The sequence below is a fragment of the Chenopodium album genome, chromosome 5, assembly GCF_948465745.1.
Source record: "Chenopodium album chromosome 5, dcCheAlbu1.1, whole genome shotgun sequence".
Lineage (NCBI taxonomy): Eukaryota > Viridiplantae > Streptophyta > Magnoliopsida > Caryophyllales > Amaranthaceae > Chenopodium > Chenopodium album.
The window spans coordinates 11,702,477-11,714,956 of NC_137838.1; the positions used below are offsets into that span (position 1 = coordinate 11,702,477).

The 12,480-nt window shown below is 35.7% G+C and overlaps 2 protein-coding genes and 1 pseudogene across 2 annotated transcripts; all 3 read left to right on the plus strand.

Moving 5' to 3' along the window:
- Positions 1–3,741: 3,741 nt before the first annotated feature.
- Positions 3,742–7,154, plus strand: LOC145632584 (mogroside I-E synthase pseudogene; annotated as a pseudogene).
- LOC145631904 (mogroside I-E synthase-like) lies at positions 6,980–8,783 on the plus strand. The gene is made up of 2 exons (XM_081684131.1): positions 6,980–8,494; positions 8,612–8,783. Exons 1-2 carry the CDS (start codon positions 7,847–7,849, stop codon positions 8,669–8,671), a joined length of 708 nt encoding a protein of 235 aa, XP_081540257.1. The 5' UTR covers positions 6,980–7,846; the 3' UTR covers positions 8,672–8,783.
- Positions 8,784–9,496: 713 nt separating this feature from the next.
- LOC145631903 (mogroside I-E synthase-like) lies at positions 9,497–12,420 on the plus strand. The gene is made up of 2 exons (XM_081684130.1): positions 9,497–10,282; positions 11,556–12,420. Exons 1-2 carry the CDS (start codon positions 9,635–9,637, stop codon positions 12,276–12,278), a joined length of 1,371 nt encoding a protein of 456 aa, XP_081540256.1. The 5' UTR covers positions 9,497–9,634; the 3' UTR covers positions 12,279–12,420.
- The last annotated feature ends 60 nt before the right edge of the window (positions 12,421–12,480 follow it).

Below are 12,480 nucleotides of genomic sequence, written 5' to 3' on the forward strand. Positions count from 1 at the left end.
CGAAGAACAAAGGAATACCCAACTGGTAGCAAAGAACACTACGGTAAGTCTTACCATTCATAGTCTGACCCAAACTCGATATCGGGACCATCCGCAACCAAGACAAAGAGTGATCCCCTTGTTGGGACTTACATAAGGCAACTTGACGCGGAGATAAGGAGAAAGTGAAATCCGCAAATGCAGTGACCTTCGTGAAATATATATCTGCCAATTTTTTCATGAGTCTAGGGGCAGTGATCTCACTAGGGTTACTTATAAGGTCAGTCTCCACAGCCGTGTTAAAAAGACTAAGAGCACCATCGAAGGCCGGTCCTAGACCAACAATACCAGAATTGCGAAGAAGCGTAGCCTGAAGACCAGAAGATTGGAGACGTGACACAAGGAAAGCATAATGCTGAATATCGCCCGCGGAATAGACACCCAAACCACCATAAGCAAAAGGTAAGGTTGCAATTCGCCATTGCCAATCACCAAATCCAGGCCCCGAAGCAGTTACAATGCGCTCCAAAGAAGCCCGAATGGCCACGTCAAAAGAAACCTGGCCTGTGCCGTTTCAAAAAAGACGAGGAGGACAAGTGCGCATAGCAAAGTAGAGTTTTGAAACCCAGTATACGCATGAAGAAGAAACAACTTGCATCGGGGATCATCAAGCTTAGCAACAAAATCCATTAGCACAAAGATTTTCGACACTCTCTCTCTGCCTCAAAAGAACATGGGTATTATTATTATTATTATTATTATTATTATTATTATTATTATTATTATTATTATTATTATTATTATTATTATTATTATTATTATTATTATTATTATTATTATTATTATTATTATTATTATTATTATTATTATTATTATTATTATTATTATTATTATTATTATTATTATTATTATTATTATTATTATTATTATTATTATTATTATTATTATTATTATTATTATTATTATTATTATTATTATTATTATTATTATTATTATTATTATTATTATTATTATTATTATTATTATTATTATTATTATTATTATTATTATTATTATTATTATTATTATTATTATTATTATTATTATTATTATTATTATTATTATTATTATTATTATTATTATTATTATTATTATTATTATTATTATTATTATTATTATTATTATTATTATTATTATTATTATTATTATTATTATTATTATTATTATTATTATTATTATTATTATTATTATTATTATTATTATTATTATTATATTATTATTATTATTATTATTATTATTATTATTATTATTATTATTATTATTATTATTATTATTATTATTATTATTATTATTATTATTATTATTATTATTATTATTATACAAAAGTCATACGACCTACAATAAATTAGTGGGAAGCCGAGATACAATCTGGGCACCCACTCCTCTAGCTATAGCAAAACCTGTCCTAGTAAAAATATGAGCTGCAGCACGTGCTCCAATGTCTTGCGTCATCGAGAACCTCTGAATTCGCTTAAGCAACGCAACAACCTCCTTCTTTAATTCACCAAACGAAGAAAAGGAGAAGGGAATGAACCCATATCCAATCGCCTGACAACGAGCCTCATACTTAACCCGCTTCCGATGAGCTGCATCAGCCACATCCCGTCCAGGAATAAAGTCAGATAGCCCTGACTGTGTCAAAGGAGAAGATCCTGTCAAATATACACAGACATCGCAACCACGATCCCAAGAATAAAGTAACACATCAGCAAGGGCCTCGTCGTTCCCTCCAGACAACCCAATGTCAACCTCTTTCCTTGCTGAAATCCCAGAACGATAGCAAACATCAACTAGGGTATCCTGAACAACATTATGTCTATGTTTAATACCCACGATACCAGCACAAGACACCGCGTGATCGCCAAAAATATCCCCTAGAAAAACCCTCGAACAAGCAGAGCACGGTGTCGAGGTAGAGAACAACGGAACATCCAATCGGTAGCATAACACACATCGGTAAGTCTTTACGTTCATAGTCTAACCCAATCCTATAAATAGGAACGGCCCGAAGCCAAGCATACGCGTGATCTCCCTGCTGAGATTTCCACAATGCTGATAGACAAGGGGATAATGAAAAGGTGGATTCTGCAGAATCGGTAACCTTCGTGAAATATATATCTGCCAATTTCTTCATGAGTTTCGGGGCAGCGACCTCACTAGGATTACTTAAAAAATCAGACTCCATCGCGCCATTAAACAGACCCAAAGCGTCTTTAAAAGCTCGACCATGACTAACAATGTCAGCATGTCGTAGAAGCTTTGTCTGCAACCCAGCAGACTGTAACCGAGAAGCAAGAAAAGCATAATGTCGAACATCACCTGCAGAATAAACACCAAGCCCTCCAAACGCAAATGGTAAAGTGGCAAGCCGCCACTGCCAAACCCAGGTCCTGAAGCAGTAACAATATACTCCAAAGAAGATCGAAGAGCCCCGTCAAAAGTGCGCTGAGCCGCCTCAAAAGTACTAGGGGGACAAGTACGCAACGCAAAGTAGAGTTTAGAAACTCCGGTACAAGCCCTAAGTAACAATAGCTCACACTGAGGATCATCCAGCGTAGCAACCTTATCCATAAGCGCAATGGTCTTGGTCACCCTATGCATCACAAGCTCACTACTAAAACCAGAATCAGAACTAGCAGGACCACCAAGCAACTTAACACCACGCGAAGGTCGAGCAATGTTAGGTGGAAAGACACCCACAAGCCTGCTTCGGGGGTCTTCTGTAGGCCAGAAAACTTCAGTTTTGTCCACGTTAAGATGTAACCCAAAACGAGGCCCTTCCTCCATTATCAGCTGCAAAATCTTCCCCACCACCAATGTGTCACCAATAATAGTGCCGTCATCTAAATACCAAGCCTGAAGACATACATCAAAAGTATCTCTGATTTTACACACCAAGGGTTGTAAAACCAAAGCAAAAAGCAGAGGACCAAGGGGATCACCTTGCAAAGCAGATGTCTCCTCAAAATTGCTAGAGCAAAGCAGTTGCCTCCTCAAAAGAACATGGGTATTGTTAAATTTCAAATTAGTATGAAATGGGCTTGGCAACCCGAACAAAGAGAAGGAGAGTTTGGTCCACAAACAAGGCTTAGGAGCTTCCATACTAAAACCAATTGGCAATACTAGGAGTTACTCCTCTACCTTATAAAGTGGAACCACCTCTCCTCTTTCTCCAATGTGGAACACTCACAAGTGGGCTACAATGGGTTTCAACAGGTATATAGCATGAGCCATGAAGTTCCCAACTAAAATCGATTAATTGGTAACAATGGATAGGAATATCTCTAACTTATGAAGTGATTTTTATCTCCTACTCTTTTTTCAATATGAGACGACTCATATGCAACTATAAGTGAATGGTAAGCTATAAGATTTAACATGCACAAGTATTTGTCTTAAATAGGTCAATCATATAAGATGAATAACAACTTTTTAATAGTTAATTAATTAATAATACTTGACCTTTTAGTAGGTCAAGCCAAATAATAATAATAAGTAAAACATTTAAAGGTACTAATTACATTATACTACTCTACTTCATTTTTGCCACCAAAAATGCGTCCCACATTATAAATGATCACCTTATGACTTCCCCAATCATGCATACATGCACTACTATTTTACTCAATCTACACCAACGCACCACCCATCGTACCTTATTATCTTCTCAAAGAATTTGGAAAATCAACAAAGAAGAACATTAAGCTAACTAAGAGTGAAAAAATGGAGGGAGAAGCAAAGACATCAATACCACCTCATGTTTTGATATTCCCATTTCCCTTACAAGGCCACATAAACCCAATGCTCCAATTCTCAAAACGCTTAGCTTTCAAAGGCCTTAAAGTCACCTTACTCACAACCCAATCACTATCCAAATTACTTCCCCCTCAGTCTGAGTCCAGTCTGATCCAAATCCGATCCATTAATGATGGCCTCAATGACCGCGAAAAACTTGATCATGTGGCATACTTGGAGCTTTTCCAAAGAGTAGTCCCTATAAGCCTAGCTAACCTCCTTGAACAGTACAAAGTAACAAGCCACCCTGTGAAGTTTATAGTGTATGATAGTGTGATCACTTGGGTCTTAGACTTGGCACGGACGGTTGGGATCGATGGGGCCCCGTTTATCACTCAAACAGCAGCCGTTCATGCCATACACTACCATGTATATGAAGGAGCATTGAAGTTTCCCTTTAAAAGTTCATTGATCTCAATGCCTTCTATACCTTTGTTAAGGGTAAATGAAATGCCTTCTTTGATAGTTAATCCTGGGATATATCCTTCTCTCAATGACCTTAGTATCAATCAGTCTTTGAACTTCCACAAGGCCACTTTGTTGTTCTTCAATACTTTTGACAAGCTGGAATCTCAGGTTATTTTCATCTTCCTACTTCTGCTTTTCTCCTTTTATGTTAAAGAATTTTCCACTTTTATCACTCCTTTCCTACTGTGCTACACATATAACTACTACATCTCTTTTATATTATTTATAACAAATGAGCTTGCACGAACTCTTATGCAAAATTTAATTATGAGTGTTAAATGAAAATAAAAAGATAATGATACATGTGATGAGGAGAGAAAAGACAACTTATATATATATATATATATATATATATATATATATATATATATATATATATATATATATATATATATATATATATATATATATATTCACATAATATGACAATTTTTTGTTTTTCTAAGAATTAATTTGTATTTTATTTTTTAGGAAATTTTGTAAAAAACTACCAATTAAAGTGCGTGTTTTGAAAACAACTACCTATTAAAAAAAAAATTTAAAAGAACTACCACAAAGTTGTAAAAAGTTTAAGTAGCACTACCATTTTAATAATTTCAACTAGAATATTCGGCATGTAGGTTCTACATTTTACATTTACCTCATAAAATCACCATCTAAATTAACTAAATTACCCTTCATAAAGGTAAAAAGTGATAAAAAGTGAGACCCAAATACCGGAGATTTTAGCCAAAATTGTTTAAGTGGTAGTGCAAGTTAAACTTTTTATATCTTTGTGGTAGTTCTTTTAAAAAAAAAATTAATAGGTAGTTGTTTTCAAAACACGTGCTTTAATTGGTAGTTATTGAAAAAATTTCCTATTTTTTATAGGAAAAAATTGTCTTGATTAGACAAACTTTTATATGTGTCAGCCATTATAGGGGTTACTTTGTTAGTGTTATAGGGGTTTTCGGTTAGTGTTATATGGGTTACTTTGTCAATGCTATATGGGTTAATCATTCAATGTTATAGGGGTTACTCGGTTAATATTTCATTAGCTACTCAATCAGTGTTATAAGGGTTACTTTGTTTTTGTTTTTTTTAATAAGTGACCACTACATGGTGGTGCTAGCCGCTCACAAAACACATTGAACACAGTTTCAATGTCGGTCACATCGTGTGGTAAGACTTATTTGGTCAGGGGGTATTCAATGGGTCAGGGGCTATTCGATTAGTCCAGGGTTACTCGGTCGATCAGGGGTTATTCGGTTAGTGTTTTGGTGTGTGTCAACCGGCCTCACGGTGTAGCTAGTCACACAAAAACACGCTGATAAGCATATTTATATTTCATTTCACCTAAATGGAAAATAAAAATGCACAAGTTTTAATTTAAACTTGTAGGTCTTGTTCACTTCACCTTATTTTGCTGAAACGGAAATATTTTTACTGAATTGAAATTAGTTTTGCTAAACTTAAATTATTTTTACTGAATTGAACTTATTTTTGCCAAACTTAAATTTTTTTTACTGAATGGAAATTATTTTTACTAAACTGAAATTATTTTTACGGATTCTTTGTTATATTTATTTTTCAAAGAAACTAATTTTTTTATTGAACTAAAATTATTTTTATTGGACATTAGTTTTATAAGATGAAGTGAACAGGGCCTTACACTATACTAAAAATAATTTTTTAAAAATGAAACCGAGTCACCACTAGACTTTTTTTTTTTTTTTTTTTTTTTTTTTTTTTTAATGTTTGGAGTAATCCGTAAAGTTTTTTCAAGAGCCGTATTATAAACCAAAATTTCATAATACCTTTGGAAATATTAGCTAAAAGTGTCATAAAGTTTGTATATGAACTTGCCCAACCCGAATAGATCTGATCTGTCGTGGATCAACCCAAACTCTATCTGATTATTCGAATTGACACCCTTAATCCCATATCACAATATTACTTGGTTTTTTTTGGTCTTTTGCCACTAATATTGTGTTAAGCAACATACCAAGCTTGCTTATGGTGAATGGTGATCATGGGAAATTTCAATAATGTGATGTTGAGATCACAAGTTCAAGCTCCTAAATGTGCTTATGCTTGAATTAGAGGGATTCTCTTACCTCCTCCCACTATATACCCTTATGCTTGCGATTAGAGGGATTCCTTTAATTACCTTAGCTTCCCCCTTTATTCTTAGGAAAAATACACTTTAATAATCCTAACTATTAGCGATTTACTTTCAATAATCCCAACTAAGTTTTATTATCTAATAATCCCAACTATGCTATGAGTTTTCCTCTAGCAGTCCCAACCGGTCAACGAAGAGTCAACGACCTATTATAAGAGGTAACCATGACACGTGTCGATACATGATTGGTTCAAAATTTAAAAAAAAATAATAATAAAAAAGAAAAAACGCAAAACCCCAGCCACTCCCATCTCCCCTTCCCTCACCGTATAACCCCTTAGCCCAACCCCTTACGGCCTTACCCCACCCGGAACCAGCCGCCGCCACCTTAACACCCTTAAAGAGCCGCCAGACCCATCCCAACCCCTAAATCCAACACAACGGCCAGCGGGATTACTTCAATTAGCAGACCAAATCAGCACAGTCGTTGATTCAAGAGCCGAGGCTGGTGAGTGTGACGACCATGGAAGTGACATCGTCGGAGGAGTTTCGGCGGCGAGGAATGAATAATTTGAGGACAGAGGTTGAAATGGTGAGAGATTGGCCTGGGATTCGAAACGGTGGTAGATCGGGGGTGGGGTTTTACGAGGCTTGAGATTGGGATTCGAGTTGTGTCCGCCATTGATGCAAGTTTCTGGGGGTTGAGATTGCGGTGAGTGGCGGTGTTGATTTGCAGGTGGTTTATGGCGGTGAAATTCCGGTGCTATAATTCCGTCAGAGTTCTCGGCTCTCACTAAGCTTGAGGTGTTGGTTTGCAGGTGGTTGATTGCGGTTGTGTTGGTTTTGGGGGGTTGGGATTTGGGAGGGGTCGGCCGGCCGTTTTAGGGGGCGGCTGGCCGGTTTCCGAGGGAAGTCAGGGGTTGGACTAATGGTTTTACGGTGGGGGAAGGTGGAGAAGGGAGTGGCCGGGGTGTCTGGGTTTTTTTTCTTTTTTTTTAATTTTTTTTTTCTAGACCAACCACGTGATGACAAGTGGAATTAAAAAAACAAAAAAAAAACATTTACCACTTCAGTAGGTACCCGGTTACTCGGACTGCTGGAGGAAAACTCATAGCATAGTTGGGATTATTAGATAATAAACCTTAGTTGGGATTATTGGAAGTAAATCGCTAATAGTTGGGATTATTAAAATGTATTTTTCCTTATTCTTAAACGTTGACTTGCAGTGTAGCTAGGTAACTTGTGAGAGGGGTTGATTTAGTAGCCTTTTTTTCATTGTATATATATTCAACAAAATTATATTATTATAAATTATGATCAACAAACTTATGTATTTCCCAACCATACACTATTTTTTTTACTCCTTAACCAACACCACACCATCCACCATATCTTATCTTCTTAAAGAATTGGGATATTCAACAACTTAAGGAGAACATTAAGCTAGTTAGGAGTAAAGAAATGGAGGAAGAAACACCGACATCAATACCACCACATATTTTGGTATTCCCATGTCCAATACAAGGCCACATAAACCCAATGCTCCAATTCTCAAAACACTTAGCTTCCAAAGGCCTTAAAATAACCTTAATTACAACCCCATCACTATCCAAATTACTTCCCTTACAGTCCCAATCCAGTCCGATCCAAATCCAATCCATTTATGATGGTCTCAAAGACGGCGAAAAACTTGACATTGAGGCGTACATAGAGGTTTTCCAAAGAGTAGTCCCTATAAGCCTAGCTAACCTTATTGAAGAGTACAAAGTAACAAGCCACCCTGTGAAGTTCATAGTGTATGATTGTTTGTTCACTTGGGCCTTAGACTTGGCACGGACGGCTGGGATCGACGGGGCCCCGTTTTTCACTCAATCAGCAGCCGTTCATTCCATACATTACCATGTATATGAAGGAGCATTGAAGTTTCCCTTTAGAAGTTCACTTATTTCAATGCCTTCAATACCTTTGTTAAGGGTTGAGGAAATGCCTTCTTTGATAGTTAATCCAAGGTGTTATCCTTCTCTAAATGACCTTAGTATCAATCAGTCATTGAACTTCCACCAGGCCAGTTTATTGTTCTTCAACACTATTGACAAGTTGGAATCTCAGGTAATTTTTTATTTTAAAAAAATGTTTATGTTTACGAAATTTATAATTTTATGTATATGCTATATTATTAGTGTAACTAACTTGCCTAAGGGCCTATTCACATTTACTTAATTTCAGTTCAGTTCAGTACAGCTCCAATCAGTTCAATTCAGTTCAGTTCAGCTCCAATTAGTTTAGTTCTGTTCAGTTGAGTTCAACTCCTAATAATTTCCCTCTCTCATAAAATATTCATTTCAGCTCAATTCAATTCAGTTCAGTTCAACTCCAATCAGTTCAATTCAGTTATGTTCAGTTCAATTCAGTTCAGTTCAGCTCATTTCAGTAAATGTGAACAGGCCTTAAGTATTTACTCCCTCGTTATTTTTTATCCCAATTTGGCCATTCTATTTTATTCTATTCATTTTGCTTTATTCTATATTATTTTTTATATAATGAAATATTAATGAAAATTATATAAGAAAATATTATGAAACTTTATACAACACGTTTTCGTTCTGTCGACTAACACATATCAAAATATTAATCGGGTAACTCCTGACCGACTGAGTAATCCATGACCGACCGAGTAACCCTTGACCAACCGACTAACCCCTGATTAAGTAACCCCTCAGTGATCGAGTAACCCTCGGCTAAGTAACATCTTACCGATTGAGTAACTCCTGAACAAGGTGTGGCCAGCCACATATATATATATATGAAACTTTGTGCAAAATATATTAATACCTAGCTAACAACATATTTTAATATGTTTTTATTATTTTATTAAAAAAACTATAGAAAAAGTTAATACATAAGTAATGAAAAAAAGTTTAATGTGTCAATTATTTTGGGACAACCGCAATAAATGAATTTAGGTGACAACAGTGGATTTAGTGATGACAATAAATAAATAATTTTCCTTGACCCTTTTGTAGGTCAATCCTAATCAAACTTTGAAGATACCAACTACACAATATCACTTGATTTTTGCCACCGATAGTAATGTGTCCCACAATCATAAATCAACCTATGAGTGCCCCAATCATGCATTACTATTTCACTCCTCAACCTACACCAATACACCATCCATCACATCTTATCTTCTCAAAGAATTGATGAGAATTCAACAAAGAAGAACATTAAGCTAGCTAGGAGTGCAAAATGGAGGAAGTAACCAGGACATCAATACAACCTCATGTGTTGGTATTCCCATTTCCTATACAAGGCCACATAAACCCAATGCTCCAATTCTCAAAACGCTTAGCTTCCAAAGGCCTTAAAGTCACCTTAGTCACAACCCAATCACTATCCAAATTACTTCCCCCTCAGTCTGAGTCTAGTCTGATCCAAATCCGATCCATTTATGATGGTGTAAAAGACGGCGAAAAACTTGATCATGAGGGCTACTTAGAGCTTTTCCAAAGAGTAGTCCCTATAAGCCTAGCTAACCTTATTGAAGAGTACAAAGTAACAAGCCACCCTGTGAAGTTCATAGTGTATGATTGTTTGATAACTTGGGTCTTAGACTTGGCAGGGACGGTTGGGATCGACGGGGCCCCGTTTTTCACTCAATCAGCAACCGTCCATTCCATACACTACCATGTTTATGAAGGAGCAATAAAGTTTCCCTTTAAAAGTTCATTGATTTCAATGCCTTCAATTCCTTTATTAAGGGTTAATGAAATGCCTTCTTTGCTAGTTAATCCAGGAATATATCCTTCTCTCAATGACCTTAATATCAATCAATCTTTGAACTTCCACAAGGCTAGTTTGTTGTTCTTCAATACTTTTGACAACTTGGAATCTCAGGTAATTTTTTATTTTAAAAAATGTTTATGTTTTACTTGTATTATTTTAGGAAATTTAGTCAAAAACTATCAATTAAAGTGCGTGTTTTGAAAACAACTACATATTAAAAAAAAAAATTTAAAAGAACTACCACAAAGTTGTAAAAAGTTTAAGTAGCACTACCACTTTAATAATTCCAACTAGAATATTCGGCATGTAGGTTCTACTTTTTACCTTTACATCATAAAATCATCATCTAAATTAACTAAATTACCCTTCATAAAGGTAAAAAGTGAGACCCAAATACCGGAGATTTTAGCCAAAATTGTTAAAGTGGCAGTACTAGTTAAACTTTTTTTATATCTTTGTGGTAGTTCTATTTAAAAAAAAATTTAATAGGTAGTTGTTTTCAAAACACGTGCTTTAATTGGTAGTTGTTGACAAAATTTCCATTTTTATGACTAAGTTGCCTAAAGTTTTTATATAAATATGTTTGTTAATGGGAAGCTTTTGATGTAGTTTATACTAAAGTAGTTTCAACCACATGAATCACCATCACTAGATGATAAATTTGTCTTGTTTCAATATATGGCCAAGGTTTATTTATTTATTTTAAATTTTTAATAAGGTATACACAAACCTTTTATGGTGTGGCTGGTCATACCGTGTGACCAACCATTACTTCATTAGTGCTATAGGGGTTACTCGGTCAGTGTTATAGCAATTACTTAATCAGTGTTACAGGGATTACTCGGTCAGTATTATACGAGTTACTCGGTTTAGTGTTATAGGGACTACTTTATTCTTTTACAAGTGACCACATGGTGTAGCCAGCTGCACACAAAACAAACTGGTCCATATTAGAAATTTCTAAAGTCATAAAATGGACCAAAATTTATTGATCAAATCGAAAAGTAGGTCCATTTATTAGTTATGATCTTGTACCGCTAATCTGCTATCAGGAAAAATAATTGGGAACTCTTTCCACATCTTTAGTTAACTTAAAAACTATTACAAGCTCTTGCCCCTATTTAATATCCCACTTTTGATTTTGGGGTGGTTTTAACAGAATTTAGTTGATATACTATTGTCCAAAGTTGTCCTTATCATTCATTGATTTCATTTCCATCATAACGAGCAACATTACTTTGAAAATCTTAGCTAAACATGTCATAAAGGTGACCTATTATTTTGGGATAACATAGCAAAAAGTCACACAATTATTTAAGGACGAGGGAGCATCAATTTAAGTTTGAAATTATATTGACAATTGCTAACAAACATTTGTGGTCAGGTACTAGACTGGATGAGAAGCCAATGGCCTATAAAAACAATAGGACCAGCCATCCCCTCAATGTACTTGGACAAACGCTTGGAAGATGACAATGAATATGGCCTAAGTTTCTTCAAGCCCGAAACCGATGCTTGCCTACAATGGCTTGATGCAAGAGAAACTAGTTCAGTTGTCTACATTGCAATGGGAAGCTTGGCTTCTCTTGGAGCAGAGGAAATGGAAGAAATAGCTAAGGGTGTACTAAATACCGAAAAGCATTTCTTATGGGTTGTTAGAGCTTCAGAAGAAGATAAGCTTCCTCCAAATTTCAAAGAGGAAATATCAGGAAAAGGTTTAGTTGTCAATTGGTGCCCTCAGTTAGCTGTTTTGGCTCACCGAGCAATAGGGTGTTTCGTGACACATTGTGGGTGGAACTCGACTTTAGAAGCTATAAGTATCGGGGTTCCCTTGGTGGCAATGCCTCAGTGGGTTGACCAACCTACCAATGCCAAGTACATAAGCGATGTTTGGAGAAATGGTGTTAGATTAAAGGTTGATGAAAAGGGTATTGTAACAAGGGATGAACTGAAAGCCTGCATACTAGAAGTGATGGAAGGAGAACGTGCAAGCGAAATCAGAAGCAACGTCGCAAAATGGAAGAAATTGGCTCAAGAGGCTATGGATGAAGGTGGTAGTTCTGACAGGAACATTGAGGAATTTGCTACTAAACTGAAAAACATGTAGGATTTTTTGATAGCTCAGTAGCCTGTTTATGAATTGTTATGCTGCTTGGACTTGTAGCGACTTGCTGTTTGTTACCTTCAGTCGTAATTGACTCATTGTACTCCTTCTGGCCTTCAATAATACAATAGAGTAAATTTGATAACTCGGGTCATCCCTCAGTTTTAGTAAACTACATATTCGTCACACCAAAACAGACACTTAC

What these genes read in the sequence shown, in the direction of transcription:
- LOC145631904 (XM_081684131.1), top strand. Translation starts at nt 7,847, where the DNA reads ATGGAGGAAGAAACACCGACATCAATACCACCACATATTTTGGTATTC. An exon ending in TTGACAAGTTGGAATCTCAG is followed by an intron (nt 8,495 to 8,611) that starts GTAATTTTTTAT and finishes ACTTAATTTCAG; the next exon opens with TTCAGTTCAGTACAGCTCCA.
- LOC145631903 (XM_081684130.1), top strand. Translation starts at nt 9,635, where the DNA reads ATGGAGGAAGTAACCAGGACATCAATACAACCTCATGTGTTGGTATTC. An exon ending in TTGACAACTTGGAATCTCAG is followed by an intron (nt 10,283 to 11,555) that starts GTAATTTTTTAT and finishes ATTTGTGGTCAG; the next exon opens with GTACTAGACTGGATGAGAAG.